The 18,189-nt window shown below is 41.3% G+C and overlaps 1 protein-coding gene and 1 pseudogene across 12 annotated transcripts in view; one reads left to right on the top strand and one right to left on the bottom strand.

Moving 5' to 3' along the window:
- Positions 1-18,189, bottom strand: part of NCOA2 (nuclear receptor coactivator 2) — a 271,444-nt gene that overhangs the window by 18,049 nt on the left and 235,206 nt on the right. For 11 of the 12 annotated variants that reach the window (XR_016388547.1, XM_022595244.3, XM_022595245.3 and 8 more), the window contains 4 exons: positions 16,146-16,352; positions 13,243-13,458; positions 10,130-10,259; positions 717-882 (listed from right to left, as the gene is read on the bottom strand). Coding sequence is in view for 11 of the 12 variants with exons in the window: in XM_022595244.3 (XP_022450952.2) it covers positions 717-882; positions 10,130-10,259; positions 13,243-13,458; positions 16,146-16,352 (719 nt within the window). In the remaining variant the exon portion in view is untranslated. The remainder of the gene's footprint in view (positions 1-716; positions 883-10,129; positions 10,260-13,242; positions 13,459-16,145; positions 16,353-18,189) is intronic. The other variant, XM_089899044.1, reaches the window with a different exon arrangement.
- On the top strand, positions 1,799-6,804 carry LOC111185565 (vacuolar protein sorting-associated protein 29 pseudogene; annotated as a pseudogene).

The following is an 18,189-nucleotide window of genomic DNA, read 5'->3' as shown; positions in this document are numbered from 1 at the left end:
TTTTTAAATTATTTTTTATTTTTCATCTTTATTGGAGTATTATTGCTTTACAATGTTGTTAGTTTCTGCTGTATAACAAAGTGAATCAGCTATATGCATACATATATCCCCATATCCCCTCCCTCTTGCATCTCCCTCCCTCCCTCCCTATCCCACCCTTCTAGGTGGTCACAAACCACCGAGCTGATCTCCCTGTGCTATGCGGCTGCTTCCCACTAGCTATCTGTTTTACATTTGGTAGTGTATATATGTCCGTGCCACTCTCTCACTTTGTCCCAGCTTCCCTTTCCCCCCACTGTGTCCTCGAGTCCATTCTCTACTTCTGCATCTTTATTCCTGTCCTGCCCCTAGGTCTGTCAGAACCATTTTAAGGATACTACTTTTTAGATGGAAGGTTCTGGATCGCTGGGGCAGCAATGTTCTGTTCTTGGCTTCTCTGCCCCTTGCATGTTCCTCCCTGTCAGTAGATGAGCTGGACTTGAGTTTCTGCCTTTCAGCTCAATTGACCCAAAGTACAGGTCAAACTCATTCTCAGTATTTTCCATTCTTGATGTGGGAGTAACAAGGAGTGGGGGAGACAGCACACAGAGCTGGCTTGTTAAGAGGTAAGAAAGCATTCTAAAAAGCAGGCTGCAGATTACCTGCTGACCAAAGAGAACAGGTACCTCCGTGCCCACGCAAGTGCTCGGTCCCCACCAGCTTCGCCCTTTGCCCACCTGGCTGACCAGCTCGGGTATCCCCAGAGCTCTGTCGATCTCCTCCAGGCCATCGAAGTTCCGCAAGGCCAAGTACAGCTGGTCCAGGAGAGTGCCTTCGTCACTTGGAGACTCCGCTGCAGGGTGTGGACACAGCAAGTCATCTGGAGAGTTGCCAAACGGCTGCCTGTAGAGACAAACTTCATCTCAGGCCCGTGGAAAAGCTAGTTGATTAGAGAACATTTTTTTGTTTCCCTTAAAGACAAAAGTAGTAAAATACTATACCAGCCAGACACAACCACCCACCCTAAATGATAGACTTTATCCAGTGCCTAACGGAGATAAGCCGGACACACACCTAGGCGTCGGATGTTGTGAGCTTTGTTTTTATTGCCCCCCGCTCTAAAGCTGGCAACGCTGAGGCCTGGAGAGCTTGTCAGACCCTGTGGTGGAGATCACACAGGCAGACGCTGCAAAGCCAGGATTCAACACCGACCTAGGTGACCACTACGTTCCCACATATACACGCTGACTCTTCAAGAGTATATGTGTTTACTTTGTACTGAAGTAGTCAAAGGAGTTTCCTGAATTTTAGCGAAAAAGGCCAGTTGATTGCAGTCTCATTCGCATGAGGCTCTGAAGACCCATCTGAGAGACACTATGAGCATAACGGCTCCATTAAGTTTGTCGAATCGGCTGCTTGTCAGACTGCACGCGGCTGGACTGATGGGACGTTTCTCTGTCACGCGTAAGTGGGACTTGTAAACATTTATTAAAATCCTCAAGGGGCGTGCTCGTTAGACTTCCTGAGTTACTCAAGGAAAGGAGACCAGGAACATGCAAATTATGTTTGTTATTATATAAAGGTGACTGGTGATAAAACTGTAACACTGCACTCCAAATTCTATGGTATATAAAACTCCTATAATTTAAATTAACTGACAAACTTGGGGAGTTTTAAAAAAGAGCTTCTGAGTTACTGTAATAGCAAAAGGGGAAATGATACTCTAATTTGTACTCTTAAAGTTACTATATGTTTCGGAGAAGATAAAGTTTACAGGTTAAGTTCCCTCATTCTTAAGCAATGATAGATTCACCTAGGGATGAACGACCTGTCTAACCGGTTTCATATGCTTTGTGTCAGTTTGGCCCAGAATCCTGAAATGCTGAGGATTAAAGCCAAAAGTCAGTTTCAAACAGTTCTAACCCAGTGCACTGGAAACACTCTATCCTCTCCATTTAGCCCATGTCACTTGTGAAGAAAATCACCCACTTAAGTGTGCCCTCGACGACCCTGCTCGCCGGCGGTCCGCGGCTCCGAGCCCACGTCCCACGGCCTGCGAGGCACTGTGAGGGGTACCACCTTGAGCCCAGCGTGTGTGCTGCGCTGCCCACCCCGCTCCACCCAAGCGTTCCCGTCGCTAGGACGCTCGCCAGCGCTGGCAGAGGCCCGTGCTCCTGGCCGGGGCTCTCTCTGTACCTGCCTCTTCTCCCACCATGGCCTCGGTTCCCGGGAAGACATCAGCCACTGGAATGGTTCCCCCATTGCCCTTCGTGCTTCCACACTCTCCCAGAGTCAACTTTTTAAACACAGCTGTGACCAGAACACTGCACACTCAGGGAGTGGGAGGAAAGAGCAGACACAGAAAAGCGGCAACAAGGAGGAGGACAGCCACAGATCTGCGTGTCAGGGAAGCAGAGAGAGGAGGGGATTCCCCGAAGAGCAATGACCCACTTTAGATGCGGTCAATTTCATGAACAAAGGAGCTCAAGTCAGCCAAGAGTGGATGCTGTCTATTTACCAAATTCTCTTACGCCTGAGACCTCATTCCCCAAAGATGCTAGTTAATATTCTCTTCCTCTAGCTTTATTTCACAATTTTCGACTTCTGTTTCTTCAGAAGCTTTTACTCCCACATGACCACAACCCCCATCCCAGATCTCTCTGCTGATGACCGGCTAATGTGAAATCGACTCCCTTTTAACCCAAGCAAGGCTGCACGGGCTCCACGGCAAGGCAAGACTGCCCAGTTTGCACCTGCCTGAAACCCAGCGTCAGAAGGAAGAGGACACTCCGTCTGGTACTCTGGAAGACAGCTCCACCCCCGGGAAGACACATCCAAAGGCTTAAAGAAAAAGAACTACCGATGCTCATTTGCATCTAAACGATTTCCCACATAATAAAATAGCCCATTTGCTTTTTCTTTTTTAAATTAAAAACGTTAAACCAATGCTTGACCCAGATTCCCACTTTGGTCAAGGCCCTCTTCAGCTCGAGCTGGGACCTTCAAGACACTTTCCGGCTTACAGCCTCTCTCTGATTCTCCCGATACGATGCTGTCAGGTTCCTTCTCCCGTTACTGAGCTGACTCGCAATGTTTAAGGCCCTGGGACAGGGTGCTGGTGGTGGTGGGATTCAAGGACACACACACTTCGGTAAAGCCTAACCTTTCCCAACGTAATGCCCACGACTTCCCTGTGGGTCCCAGCCACCCTGGGCAACTGGCCTTTTTCCAGAGGATGCCGCATACCCACCATGACGCCAAGACTTCCCGTTCCACATTCCCCACCCTCTTCTCCAACTGCAACTCTACCTTCCCATCCGGGCTCGGCATTTCTCCTTCACAGGCACTCTGGAGCACTCCCGCTCTCCTCTCAACTCTAGTACCACTCACTGCACTATGCTGGCTTGATGCTGGCATTTATTTAGAAACCTCAACCCTAGACTGTGCCCAGTGAGGCCATCTTCAATCTCTTTGTTGGACCAGTACTTGAACTGCATAGGTTCAGCAAGCAAGTGAAAATAAAAGCTTCTTGATCTAGCCCGGTTATCATACCTTATCCTCCTCAGAAACATACACTGCGTTGTGGCTTAGTATTACAAATTTGGGCATACCACGGGTTACACCACTTCCCTTAGAAACATCATAATGCACTTGGCTTAGAGCAAAAAATATTGACCCAGACTTCCAATCCCAACTTTATAAATGGCTGCCAACATAATGAAGAAATTATTTTCCTACATTTTGGGCAATTACAAATATAGTTACAATCTAGACGGTGGCTGACAAAAATTATAGTATTAAGTCAAGGATAAAATTCAGAGGAATAAAGGGAAGAGCACACAGAGGCCCCAAGTTGGCAAAATGGTAAGTAACGAACTAGCAGAAGGTAAGTTAATCCATCATCAATAAAAACCTTATTTCTTGAAATCTACACTTTCATTTATTTATAGACTAGCAGGACATTAAAGATGGTAATAAGAAGGGGAATAAGATCTATTCTGAGCTCTTGTTTGAGAAATCATACCATACTATCACTTTTCATGTGTGTTTTCAAAATTCTGCAAGAAAGTAGCAGCTACTACATGATGAGAAAGAATCAACCAAAGAACCTTTACTCTTAGACACATTACAAACAAGAGAAAACCAAATTACTCAGAGATTTTGAACTTAATGTGAAAGGAAGTCTTTCATGAAAGGCAGCTACTGTTCACTTTTATAAATCCAATAGAAATCATCAAAAAATCATCCACAAATTTGGGGCTATATTTTAAACAACTCTTTTACATACCAAATGAATAAAGGAAGAAAAACCACAATGAAACTACAGAAAATGGAAATTCAGCTATAAATAAATGAGTAGGTGAATACATTAGAGATTAAAGGGCTAAACTACTGTCTTTCTGAAATGTGTATATAAACTAATGCTGGGTTCATAAAACAGTTAAAAACCTATTCCTAAATAGGTAGGCAGTAAAAATATAAAATATTAATGGTGATACTTATAAAGGGGATTTAAAAAAGGCACTGCTTTTCTTTTATTTCAAAAGAGAGACGCGGTTAGAACCTTTGTTATCCATCATTTCTGGATTTCTATGACAATAAGACTACCATAAAGTTGGTTATAAATTTCTTCCAAACTGAATTATTTAAAATAAAAGAAGAGGGGTAAGTGGCTGGAAAAACGGAAATAAATAACTTTAAAAGTGGTGGAAATGTTTTGCTTTGTCCACAGCGCTCTTCTACAAAGAAAACTGACAGCAACAAGAGAACAGGGCAGGGCAAGTCACAGAAACGCCCCCAGCAAACTGAACCAGCCGACTCTGTAGCTGGCCTCAGTGTGTACTCAGAATTCTTCCATTTTATTATTATTTGGTTTTTGGCTGCGCTGAGTGGCTTGCGGGATCCCAGTCCCCAACCAGGGATGGAGCCCGCAGCCCCTGCAGTGGAAGCGCGGAGCCCCAGCTGCTGGACAGCCGGGGAGGTCCTCATTTTTGCTTTAACAGAACCCTTCCTCTGCTTGGGCAACAGTGAAAATCCTAACGTTGGGCCCAGTTTTCCCTAGAAACTAATCTTTTTTTTTTTTTTTGCGGTGTGTGGGCCTCTCACCGTTGTGGCCTCTTCCATTGTGGAGCACAGGCTCCGGACGCGCAGGCTCAGCGGCCATGGCTCACGGGCCCAGCCGCTCCGCGGCATGTGGGATCCTCCCGGACCAGGGCACGAACCCGTGTCCCCTGCATCGGCAGGCGGACTGTCAACCACTGCGCCACCAGGGAAGCCCCTAGAAACTAATCTTAGACATTTCATCCAAAACCAGCTCTCAGGTACTGGATTTAATTATTCGACTACCTTTTTACTATGTGCAGGTTTCCATGGAAATGGGTGTGTCTTTTTAACATATCCAATAAAGATATTTAGAAAACGCGCAATACTCACTGACACCACGAAATCAGACTCAAGGAGGTGGAAGGACCCCGAGAAAGTACCACCTCCAAGAATGATCACGGTGGTTATTTACACGATGCTCTATCCCCAAGAAGAGTACTCAGTGGTGGAGGCCACACACCGCCCTTGGCAGCTAGTCCAGTTAAGAGCCACACTGACTGACTGCGGTTCTTGTCTGTTCTTCCACACAGAGTGCGTCGGAGGAGCAGCGGTGCTGGCATCACCTGGGGCTTGTTAGGAACGCAGAATCCTGGGCTCCACCCAGACCTGCCTTTCAATGAGATCCCAAAGGTGGTTCACAGGCACAGGGGGGTTGGAAGACACTAGTTTCTCCCGCTAGGCGAATGGAATACAGTTGGCGAGCACCCTCTCTTCCTTATCTCCCTAAAACAGTTATTAAGCAATTGCCCTAATCATCTTTTCTTTCAGTGAAATAACTAGTTCCCAACTTTTTCGCACACGTCCAATACTGCTGGGCTCATATTCATCTTCTGCTATTTTGATTTTTTAAAACTTCATTGAATCCTCTGAATCCTTTACCACTCTCTGAAGATAATACAAAGGAGTGACTGAGCAGAGCCCAGTGACAGGATGCTTCCCACATTAACTATGTACTTCAATCCATCTCTGAAGGGATCCCCCTCTAAAGATGAAGACTGTTCTATCTCCAGTTGGCGTTGCTATTAGGAGAGCTGCACATCCCACACCGGTGCAACAGTCTGCCAGCTAAATTAAAAAAAACTGCTGGTACCAGGAAAGATTCAGCACATTCTCCGCACTGGAAACCTTTGTACCAAAGAGAGTTATGACTATCTCCAGACTCTGGCTGGTGATGTTCATACTGTGAGAGGAGACTTCGATGCGAATCTGAATTATCCAGAACAGAAAGTTGTAACTGTTGGGCAGTTCAACATTGGTTTGATCCATGGACATGAAGTTATTCCACGGGGAGATGTGGCCAGCTTAGCCCTGCTGCAGAGGCAGTTTGATGTGGATATCCTTATTTCAGGACACACACATAAATTTGAAGCATCTGAGCATGAAAATAAATTCTACATTAATCCAGATTCTGCCACTGGAGCATATAAGGCCTTGGAAACGAACATTATTCCTTCATTTGTGTTGATGGATATCCAGGCTTCTACAGTTGTCGCTTACGTGTATCAGCTAATTGGAGACGACGTGAAAGTAGAACAAATCGAATACAGCAAATCTTAAAGTGAGGCGTGTCCTGATGATTTTTCTGTTGGGCTTTTTTTCTTCTTCATTCCCCTGTTCAACTCAAGTAATTAAACATTTAAGAGCCACAAAATTGTATCACTTTTATAATATTTTGCAGTAAAATATAATCTCGTCTTCTGTTAATACAATATTCTAAGCTTCTTGTAAACTATAAGATTATATTTAGTTTAAGTATATGATTTCTATGAAAAAATGTCCACCACACAGTAAATGGGCACATGTTAAGAAAGATTTATCCTTCTAAGTATCTTCATAGTTGATATTTGGAACTTTATTACCAAAGTAGTGCATGAGGAGAAAGAATCTAGATTTTCTTGTATACGTTCTTCGCTTCCCCAGTAATAAAGTTACTTTTCATTTATAAAAAAAAAAAAAAAAGATATAGAAAGGAAAATGGGCACCACACCACAGTTCTGAGCTATGCAAAAGCATTTTATCCCAGGGTAATAAGAGTCACTATGAAATCTGTATTTTTTGTTTTTTTAAACAAGAAGCTCTGGAAATATTCTACCCTTATAAAATTTGAGAAACCCTGCTTTCATCATTTGTGAATTTGATAAAAGTATTTCATAATTTTAGACTAGAATAATCCCCAACGGACAAAACGATCAGTCTGGAAGGTCTTCACTGAGCCTCCAACCCGAACTTTCTACATGTGAGCCTCAAGGCAGAATTCCTCCAGTTTGTTTTCTAACATGGTTACTGACCAGAAAACATCGCCTCCATCATTTAAGTGCCCACACTGACTCCTGCTTAGGCTCCTAACTATCTCTCTGCCTCGGGGCTCTTTGCCCACCCAACTGGCCAAGCAGCACCATCACATAGGCCTCAAGGTCGCCTGTGCAACGTCTGCTTCCAGTGCTTTGCTTAAAAACCATGGGATTATGCATATAACACGACTGTGATACTGTCTTTGCAGGGAATGATGGAACAAGAACCATCTTTGAGCGAAAACTTGAGCAACACCTAAGTTTTATCCTTGAGAGCTGGGGCACTGGGCCACAGCCAAGTGAAAGAGCTGAGTGGAGAGTGCTGGACTGCACTGAGGAGAGTGGTGAGCGGAGACCCTCACCTCCAGCAGAGACCAATGCAAACTCCCTTGCATGAAAAGTGTCTTCAACTTTAACCCCCGGCTGGATCATTGACAAAGATCAACTAGGAACTCCCAATGAAAGATTACCAAAATACTCAGGGCAACAGGCCACCACGAGCAAGAGTCAATCACTGGATTTAGAACCACAAGAAATCCAGATATTGGAATTATCGAATCAAGAAATTTAGAAAGTAATGATGAATGTGATGTTTAATGATACAAAGATGGAATCACAAAAATAAGCAAACAGTAAGAGACTATGAAAAATAACCAGGCAAACAGAACTTTTAGAAATGAAAAATATAATTGGTTTAAACATAGCTAAAGAGATAATTAATGAAATGAAATATGGATATGGATAAATTATCCCAAATGTAGCACAGAGAGACAGGGAGATGGAAAATACATGGGTTAAGAAATAAGGAGGGTAGAAGTTTTAAAAAATCGGATGTAGAAAGAGACGGTTAACGTATGTCTTGCCAGAATCCCAGAAAGAAAGAACAGAGGAAATGGCGGAGGGGCAGTACATAAAGAGATAATGGCCGCAGTTCCAGAGCTGATGAATCCACAGATAAAATAAGCACAACATACACCAAATACCAAGCAGTACAAATAAATAAATCCACACCTAGACACACTATAGTAAGACTACTGTATAGCAATTCTAAAAATATTTCAAAAGCAATTAGAAAAGATTATCTACAAAGAAACAAAAATGATTAGACTAATAATCAGAATCAAAAAAAATTCAATCAAACTTGATCATATACCACTTCCTTTTTCCAAAAACTTCTTCAACGGCTTAATGAAAAAAGGCTGAGGGACTTCGCTGGTGGTCCAGTGGTCAAGACTCCGTGCTCCCCATGCAGGGGGCACGGGTTCCATCCCTGGTCAGGGAACTAGATACCGCATGCTGCAACTAAGAGTTCACACACTGCAGCTAAAAAGATCCTGCGTGCCTCAGGTGAAGATCTTGCATGAGGCAACAAAGATCCTGCGTGCTTCAGCTAAGACCCTGCACAGCCAAGTAAATAAATAAATATTTAAAAAAAAGAAAGAAAGAAAAAGGGCTGAAGAAGAGTTTGGTATTTAAGAGTCTCTATAAATCTATTCCATTACTAATCTACTTTTCCAGCCAAATCTTCTTTTTTGGCTGTGCCCTGTGGCATGCGGGATCTTAGTTCCCTGACCAGGGATCGAACCCATGCCCCTTGCATTGGAAGCACGGAGTCTTTTTTTTTTTTTTGAATATATCAGTATAGTTTATTTCTTTTATAAGAGGGAGGAAAAAAGTCAATAGCTGTGAATTGAATTCTTGAAGAAGAATCTGTGCAAAAATGACTGTCATCATCTCAACTGCGAGCTATGGGAACACTTTGAAAAAAAATCTTTGGTTTAGTTTTCTTTCCTATTAAGCATTAAAAATTAGTAAGATTAAATGTTTATTAAATCATGAAAATTTAAGGTAAATACAATATATTTTCTTAAGCTGGAAAAGGAGGATTTGTGACTTTACTTGATACAAAATGAATGTATGCAACAGTGTTTTTAAAATACAGCAAATTTAAGACCCCAATAATTTTTTGAATGAGTTTGGAAAGTATACACAGGTCAAAACATTTTCTTATCTGAATATATTTTAAAGGCTACTTTTTATGAAAATTTAAACATTCAGGCATTTATTTCACTGACACATTTTTGAATTATAGCACTTTGAATGCAACAGATGAAATGTGCATTTTTGCTCCATCATTTGCTAGTTTTCCTCCGGAAGCAGGGAGTCTTAACCACTGGACCACCAGGGAAGTCCCTGGCCAAATCTTCTGATACTTTTATTTTGTTTTTTAAAGTGGTAAAATATATGTAACATAAAACTAGACTATTCTCTGTTACCCTAAACATACTGTGTTGCTTCTGTGACCTCCAGGACTCTGATTATTCTGCTTTTGCCAGATGGACTGGCTTCCTGCCATCTCTGCCTCCTGACATGATACCTTTACTCAAGACTGAAGCTTTTTTCCCCAATCACCCCAATTGGATGATCCCTTGAAATATGTTTTGTTTCTCTTAGGGCATTTATAGTACATACTAGCTCATATTACAGTTATTAATTAGTCTACATATTTTATTTTCCAACTAAATTATAACTTCTTTAAAGGCATGTGCTAGGTCAAACTGATTTTTGGATCCCCCGCCCCCGGCCCCCCGAACCCCTGTACTCCCAGTCCACTAAATGATATAGTTTGAATACATGAAAACTGGTCAGGCACCAACTGTTCAAAAGGACCAGACTAACTTCTGGCCTAGGTCTGAGATAACTCACGGCACTCATGAACTCTACTCTCCGGGACCTCCTGAGTGCTCAAGACTCACCTGTTCTGGCTGGCAAACGGTGCCTGTTCTATCGGCAGGATGCTCTCAGGCCAGGGGGCGGTCTGATTTGGAGGCGCTTGTTGTTGGCTATACTGAGGTCCCCCTATGTTCATCTCTAATTCAGATGGCCCTGAAATGGGAGAAGGAAACAATTCTAAAATCTTACAACTTGTAATAAGGGAAGTTATCCGTTTTGGTTATAGAACAGAAAGAGAAATATACAGTTTACAGAAAAAGACAGAAGCAATAATAATTAGGTGAAAATAATAAGAGAATTTTTGTTCTGAAATAGAAAAAAAGGCAAGAAGTACCAAGGCTAATCACCCACTTTTTTTTTTTTTTTTGCGGTACGTGAGCCTCTCACTGTTGTGGCCTCTCCCATTGTGGAGCACAGGCCCCGGATGTGCAGGCTCAGCGGCCATGGCTCACGGGCCCAGCCGCTCTGCGCCATGTGGGATCCTCCCAGACCGGGGCACGAACCCGCGTCCCCTGCATCGGCAGGCGGACTCTCAACCACTGGGCCACCAGGGAAGCCCTAATCACCCACTTTAAAGACTCTCTAGATCAGCATTTCCAAGCCCCTTGGACTTAGGAGTCTTTATATTCTTAAAGTACAGCTTTTGTGTATGTGGGTTATATCTCACTGATATTTACTATATTGGAAATTAAAACTGGAAAAAGAAAAAATGATTATTAATTCATTTAAAAGTCATCATAATAAATCCACTATGTTAACATAAACAAGATTTTTTTCTTCCAGTCGTATTGAGATATAATTGACATACAGCACTGCAGAAGTTTAAGGTGTACAGCACGATGATTTGACTTACATACATCATGAAATAATTATCACAGCAAGTTTAGTGAACATCCATTATTTCAAATAGATACAAAACTTTTTTTCCTTGTGATGAGAACTCTCAAGATCTGCTCTCTTAACAGCTTTCATATATAACACACAGCAGTGTTAGTTACATTGACCTTGTTGTAACGTTATGTCCCTGGAACTTATAACTGGGAGTCTGTGCCTTTGGACCGCCTGCATCCAATTTCCCCTCTGCCCACCTCCCCTCTGGTAACCACAAATCTGATTTCTTTCTCTATGACGTTGTTTGTTTGCAACATAAACAAGATTGTTTTAGCTAACTCTATTGTACGTCCATGACAGAATGAGAGTGAAGAAGGTACATAATATCTTAGTATTATTATGAAAATAGTTTTGGCCTGGCAGACGCCCTAAAAGGGCATCGAGGTCCTGGACATACTTTTGAGAAGTGCTGGTCTGAGTAAAGGAGGAGCAGAAAGGTGGCCCAGACAACTTGGATGTGCTCTTTCTTAGAAGTTCTCTGTAGAGGATTAAAGCTAATGCATGATATGAGCTCTTTAATGATTTTATTATCACTATCTGTAGACCTGTTTTCCATTACAACAGATACTTTTCTGTTGAGTTCACGGCTTTTTCGAGCTTTTTAAAAATCAGAGAAATTCAGCTACACAGTGAAGCTCACAGAGCCATATTTCAAGCTCAAAAGCCAGGTGCCACTCAGAGAAGAAACATTGAGGATAAATGAAATTTCTGGATATAATTTATTTATTATGATTTTTTAAATGAACGAATTAGCATTTTAAAAATTTCCCAGTTTATTTTTGAATGGAAATCTGGCCATTCTTAGTATTTTCATGTAAGCCTCAAATTAGGTGAATTTATGTTTGGGAATCACACATTATTAATCTGAAGTACATTCTCTGTAGAAAGGCAACGTGAATGTCATCTCAGAAACAATAAGCCAAAATGCGCTGAGCAATTAAACCACCAGAAAAGAAAACTGATGCCGGGGTAGGATGAGCGTTCTGCGTTATCGTGTCAAAACAATCCTGGCGGGCTTCCCTGGTGGCTCAGTGGTTGAGAGTCCGCCTGCCGATACAGGGGACGCGGGTTCGTGCCCCGGTCCGGGAGGATCCCACATGCCGCGGAGCGGCTGGGCCCGTGAGCCATGGCCGCTGAGCCTGAGCGGACGGAGCCTGTGCTCCGCAACGGGAGAGGCCACAACAGTGAGAGGCCCGCGTACCGCAAAAAAAAAAAAAAAAAAAAAAAAAAAATTAAAAAAAAAAAACCCAAAAAAGAAGAAAAACAATCTTGGCATCTTTCCATTAACGATTTAGCGCTTACTCATCGTGCACCATATCCAAGTATATGAAAAAGTACGTGAACGTCAACGTATCTGAATTATGCTAATATACAAGGTAAGAGAAAGGTTAGTATGTCAATGATTAAGAAAATCTTGAGAATGAGTTGCATTACTTTTTAAAAAAAATAATGGTTTTATTGAGATATAATTCACATACCATACAATTAGCCCGTGTAAAGTGTACGATTCCGTGGGTGTTAGTGTATCTGCAGAGTTGTAGAACCAGCACAATGATCAATTTTAAGATGTTGTCATTCCCCCCAAAAGAAACCCCATGACCCTTAGGAGTCACTCCCCATTCCCCCCATAGAGTCCCAGCCCTAGGAAACCACGAACCTACTTTCCTTCTCTACAGATTTGCCTATTCTGGACATTTCATATAAATGGTATCACACAGTGTATCAGATCATTAATTTTAATAACATGTGAACTGTATCCAAATAGAATTCTAGTGATCCCTACATTTTGTGAGATGCTCTCTAAGAGCCTGCACTTTCAGTGAGGAACTGGGAGAGTCTGGTTTAACAGTCTAGGGTAGTGGCCCAGGGATCTGCATTTTAAGGTCCTGATGACCATGCAGAGTTAGGAACCACTGGTGCATCACTGAAATGCTTCTTCAGAATATCATCTGTGTAACATTTATAGTGTTACAGTGCAATTCACTCCCTGCAAAAGTTGAAATTAGATAATTTAACGAAAATAAAACGTCATAAAGGTAGTGGGTTCTCTTAGGTAACCGGAAAACCTGCAATTCTATGATCCTATACGGAGTTCCAGCAAAATCCCACTTATGACAGCTTGACATGGGGGGATTACCTAAACTGCAAATTAGCAGCATGTCTTGACAGAACTTATGGAGCTTGCTCCTCTCTTCTTCTAAGAAAGGATAAAAATGAAAAGCAAAGAGCACAGGAACTACCTTACCTATATTCATGACCTGAGGCTGAAGCATCTGTCTTTGGCCAGGCTGGCTGTTGGGTCTCATGGGGATGCTGGCTGTTGGGTTCCGAATCATACCTCCTTGGATCGGCCGGTTCATGGCACTGGTGGTAGCAGCACAGGTGACTCTCACAGCAGAACTCTGAGGTGCCCATTCCCCAGATGGCAGGGTGGGCCGGGCAGCATTACTACCAATCATGCCTGCAGGCAAGCCAGAGAAAACGGAGATACAGTGACTGGAAACACAGTCAGCATGTATGAACACCAGACGATCTGACTCTGGTACGAGACGTTCATTCTCAATACACGGTTAGCCCAACAGCTCAGGCCCTCACCGGCACAGGCACGGGCCCCTGGCTAAGAAATACGAGATGGCAATTACTACGAAGTTTTTCACAACACGGACTTGCCACTCTTTACAGTTCGGAAAAGCTGTTAAAATTGTTCCCATATGTACTTAGAAACAGGTGCTGTGGCATGTGGATAACCCCAACTTCCTTCCTCAGGAAGTGAATCACATTAGCTGATATACACGTCAATGCTTTACTTTCCAAAAGAGAGGTGAGGCTAAGAGGAACAAGGTACAAACTGATAATCAATATTCTAATTAAAAACCCAAATCACAGAGAATATCCCATGAAGCCCCGGCCAGCCTTTCAATCCCCAAATCCCTTTCTGAGCATTATTAATTTGTTAAGCTTCCAAGCTGACCAAAGCAACCTCGGAAGCTGGGGGAATGACAGCATCTTTCCACTCCAGTTCTTTTTGGCCAAGGCAAGGGAGTGCCAACCACTTCAGTGGACCTGGACCACCACACTCCTGGCGATATAGGTCTAGGCTGCGTTGGGACAGATTTGTAAAAACCCTTGTATACGCTGAGATAGTAACAGCTATATGACCACACACACCAGTGAGAAGAGCACAACACTGCTGGGCAGATCATGCGTTTGCTCTCTCTGGCCTGCCCCCCGAGATGCTGGCAATGGCCAGACACGGGCTAAGACTTGATATCCTAAAGGGGAACAACCCCGAGTGAGGACCCTTCATTCTGAAGCATTTAATAATGGATGTGTAACAGTTCTGCTTTCAGAGACATGGCTGGCTTTCATTTACTTTAGTTATGATAAACAACTAAAAAATAGGGTATTATTTCAGAAATGGAGAGAACATGTTTTGCGGATGGTTTTTCACTGGTGAAATGAGAATGTGCTACATTAGGATGATTTAGAGTTAAGGGTAATTAGACTGAACAAGTTAGAACAATATTATGTTAACACATATTTTAAAAACCGTTTTAAGGCTAGGTTTGAATTATACAAAGATGTGGGAGAAAAGGCATTTTCTCTTTCAAAAAATCTATTATCTAATTAATATAACAAGATTATAGAAAGCATAGAAAGCAGGAGGGAAAATAATCCATAATTCGAAATATTAATGCAGTTGTAACCAGGGTACTCTCTTTCAGGTTTTTTTCATTTTTCTTTTTGAAACAAAGCACAGGCACTGTATGATCTTCATAGCCTGGATGTCAGTCATCTCCAGGCTGCCCAGATTTGAATATAGGTATATCCCCCAATTCCTAAAGGTTCCTCCAAGAACCCAGATCTTCTTGTATTCCAATAAGAAGAAGCCACCTTTCATAAATCATTGGCTTCTTTTCCCTTACAGAATTTTACATAAGTCAATATTTTACTTATATAAATCAATACTTTATTGTAAAAATAATGTAAAACTAATATGGCATTGTTTCTGCGAATAAATAAATTAGTGATGTAGTCAGTGCCTGGCACATATAGTAGGCACCTAATAAATACCTGCTGAATGAATAAACTATTTTAATACAACATTCTTCACATTTCCCATGAATTGCTTACCAACAACAGAAAGTTAAAAAAGAAATCCATCTTTTCAACCCTTAGATTGAACTCTTATTTTCTGTTAACTATCTAAATGGCAATGTGTATACAGGGGTTACAGACTAAGCTAAGAATTAAAACCCAGGAATATAAGTTCTTTTTATAGTATCTGTTTCTTTCAATGCCTTTGTCTCCAGCGGTAAACTGTGAGCAGTTCTCCACATCAGAAAACTTAGCATCCTTAGGGTACAGGATACCACAGGGTACAGATACCATAGGGTACAGGACGTGGTGTACCTGCTGCAGCAGTGATTCCTAGCCTGAACTGGGTGGAGGTTTGGGAGTATGGTTGCTGCTATGATGGTGACTACCACTTAGGAATATGCATGGGCAACTTGGCAGACACCTTAAGTTACAGCAGGTCAAGGGCCAAACCAGATCACAGGCAACTTCACAGATCTTTAAAAATGGAGCCCCTGGATCAGCTACTCTTAGGCCAGGCATACTACTATGTAAAGTTCGTTTTTTGTTTTTTTTTTTAAGTTCGTTATTTTTAATTGATGTTTTTTTTTGGAATGAGAATTGCTATCGTTACGAGTATAAAAGGTTGGTTGAATTTTAAACCTTCATTCTGAAATTCGTCCAACACAAGTCATCAACTAACAGGAAATCCTGGGGTTATCAGCAGATTATCACGACAAGCTAGCAACCACCAAATTATTTTACACATATCACTACAATGTCTGGAATTGTAACTGGAGTAGAAGTGAAATAAGCCTATGCCATAGGATTAATGATTAGAACCCTTGTAAAAACAATGATCACAGAATAAAAGGGTCAGCTTACTTGAATGCTTTCCGATGTTTCATATACCATGCTCGCAGTGAAAATTTGCAGAATTTAGTTACATTCAAATGTTAGTTTCTAGCATAAAAAATTTCACTTGAAAAATTTTACTAGTTTGATGTGGATGAATACATCATTAAGTTAAATAACCCACCGATAAAGTTAACAGCACATTTGAGCCCTTACCTGTGCTACTGTTCCCTACATTTCCTTGGTTTCCTATCATCCCTTGATTACCCATCATTCCTGGCTGAGGTATCACTGAGTAGGGACTATTGTTTCTGATTGGTGGGAAAGGTCCAGCACCAGTTGGGCTTTGCAATGTGATGTCAAGTGGTAAATTCTGGTTTGGCAATAACCTGCCCAGTTGCCCTGGTCGTGGGTTATTAAAAGCTAAGGAGAAAACAAATGAAAATTTAAGGTTAATATAGGATAATGGAATATAGCAACAGAAGTAGTGTTCAGGGAAAATGTCGTTTGTAAAATAACAAAGATATGCATGTCAGGGACCAACTGCCTACATAAAAGACAAATTCACAGACAAAAAAACATGTGGCGCGAAAACATAGACTTGCAATCTAATCAACAAGTCTCTAATTTAATTCCTGACAACCTTTCAAAACAAAAAAAAAGTAAAAGGAAAAAAAAGAACATGTCTATTATTTACCATATATTTTTCTCCCCAATATTAACTTCTAATATTCAACTGTATTTGTTAAGGAAACTACTAATATTTTTTTCATATATTATTTGAAATTTAGCAATATTGCTTTGTCACAGCTGTGAAGCCATAAACATCTCCTGCATATAGCACCAAACCCAGATACGTGTGGTTTGGACATGAGACTATCATTTTTTAATTGGACTTTCCTAGGAATAGAATTAGGTTAAAAATGTCTACTCTCATTGGAAGTTAAAATCTTTCAATGTGTGAACTCTGGTACCTGAAGTTAGTATTGAAGCTTTAGGGCCCTGTTAAGTTTTCTAAATATAGCTTCTTTAAATTCCAGATACATTTATATTTGAAAGGATTCTTATGGTTAGTTCACAAGAGTTTATTGTGCAGTAAGTACTACACCAGTGCACTATACTATCACACAGACAACCAGTGATTTGATAACAATGTTTCTACAAGAATAAAGATATTATAAATTACAATTCATAGAGCTATTAAATAATATAAAGGACTTTATTTTCTCTGAATTATATAAACACAGTATGAAATAGAACATTTAAAGCACGTTAACGTTCTTAACAATCAATAACAGAAATAAAATATTTAGAAGAATTAGGGTTTAAATGAAAATGATGTACATGTTTAAGCTGACTTCCTCAGGTTTAGGTATCTGGTTACCATTCAGTAGTCTGAATATCATCAGGAGGTACAGATAAGGAGAAACCACGAGTTTTCATGCAGTCCTAGTCTATTAACTCCGCTGGGTCACGAGCGTAAACCCGCTACTGTGTTTCTTACTCACTTCTCAACTCTGTGACTTTGTGATCTCTCATAGGCCATAAGCAACCCTCCATTCCCTAAGAAGTAGGCACGTTTGACAGATAACAAGCAAAAACTCTGTGTTGTTTTACCCTTTTCAGAATGATCACGAATCACTTTGAGAAAAGATCTATTAATCAAGGATATTTTGTGATTTGGTTGATGGTTGCCATTTCTGATTTGAGAACAAGCGCTAAGCTTTGGGTCAAACTGTATCTGAAGAGGGACAAATCATTCTGTTCACCAATTTAACACTGAAGAGGTTCTCTGTCTTTCTACAGATCATGTCCCTAGCGCAGGAAAGATATTTTCTTCTGCTCAAAACTATCGGACAACTTTGGCTAACTATCAAGTTTGTAAACTAAGTGTTCAAGGTGGAGAAAGACCTCATCTTAAACTTACAAAAATATAAAATAGGGAACTCCCTGGTGGTCCAGTGGTTAAGACTCTGAACTTCCACTGCAGGGGGCACAGGTTCGATCCCTGGCCGGGGAACTAAGATCCCGCATGCTGCACGGTGCGGCCAAAAAAAACCAAGAACAGGGAACTGAGATCCTGCAAGCCGCACAGTGTGGCCAAATAAATTTTAAAAATTAAAAAAATAAAAGTAAGCGATAAAAAATGTCACTTATAAAACAGTCTAAGGTCTTCCAGCTGTATATCATACTAATTAAACTTAAGATGCACTTAGAAAACATTTATATGGTAAATTTCCATGTAAAATGGATATTTATA

This window comes from Delphinapterus leucas, chromosome 17 (genome assembly GCF_059928025.1).
Source record: "Delphinapterus leucas isolate spDelLeu-1000000601 "Yukka" chromosome 17, BTC_Dleu_Yukka2, whole genome shotgun sequence".
Taxonomy (NCBI): domain Eukaryota; kingdom Metazoa; phylum Chordata; class Mammalia; order Artiodactyla; family Monodontidae; genus Delphinapterus; species Delphinapterus leucas.
The sequence above is the reverse complement of the archived record's forward strand: the minus strand, read 5'-3'. Positions and strand labels throughout refer to the sequence as shown.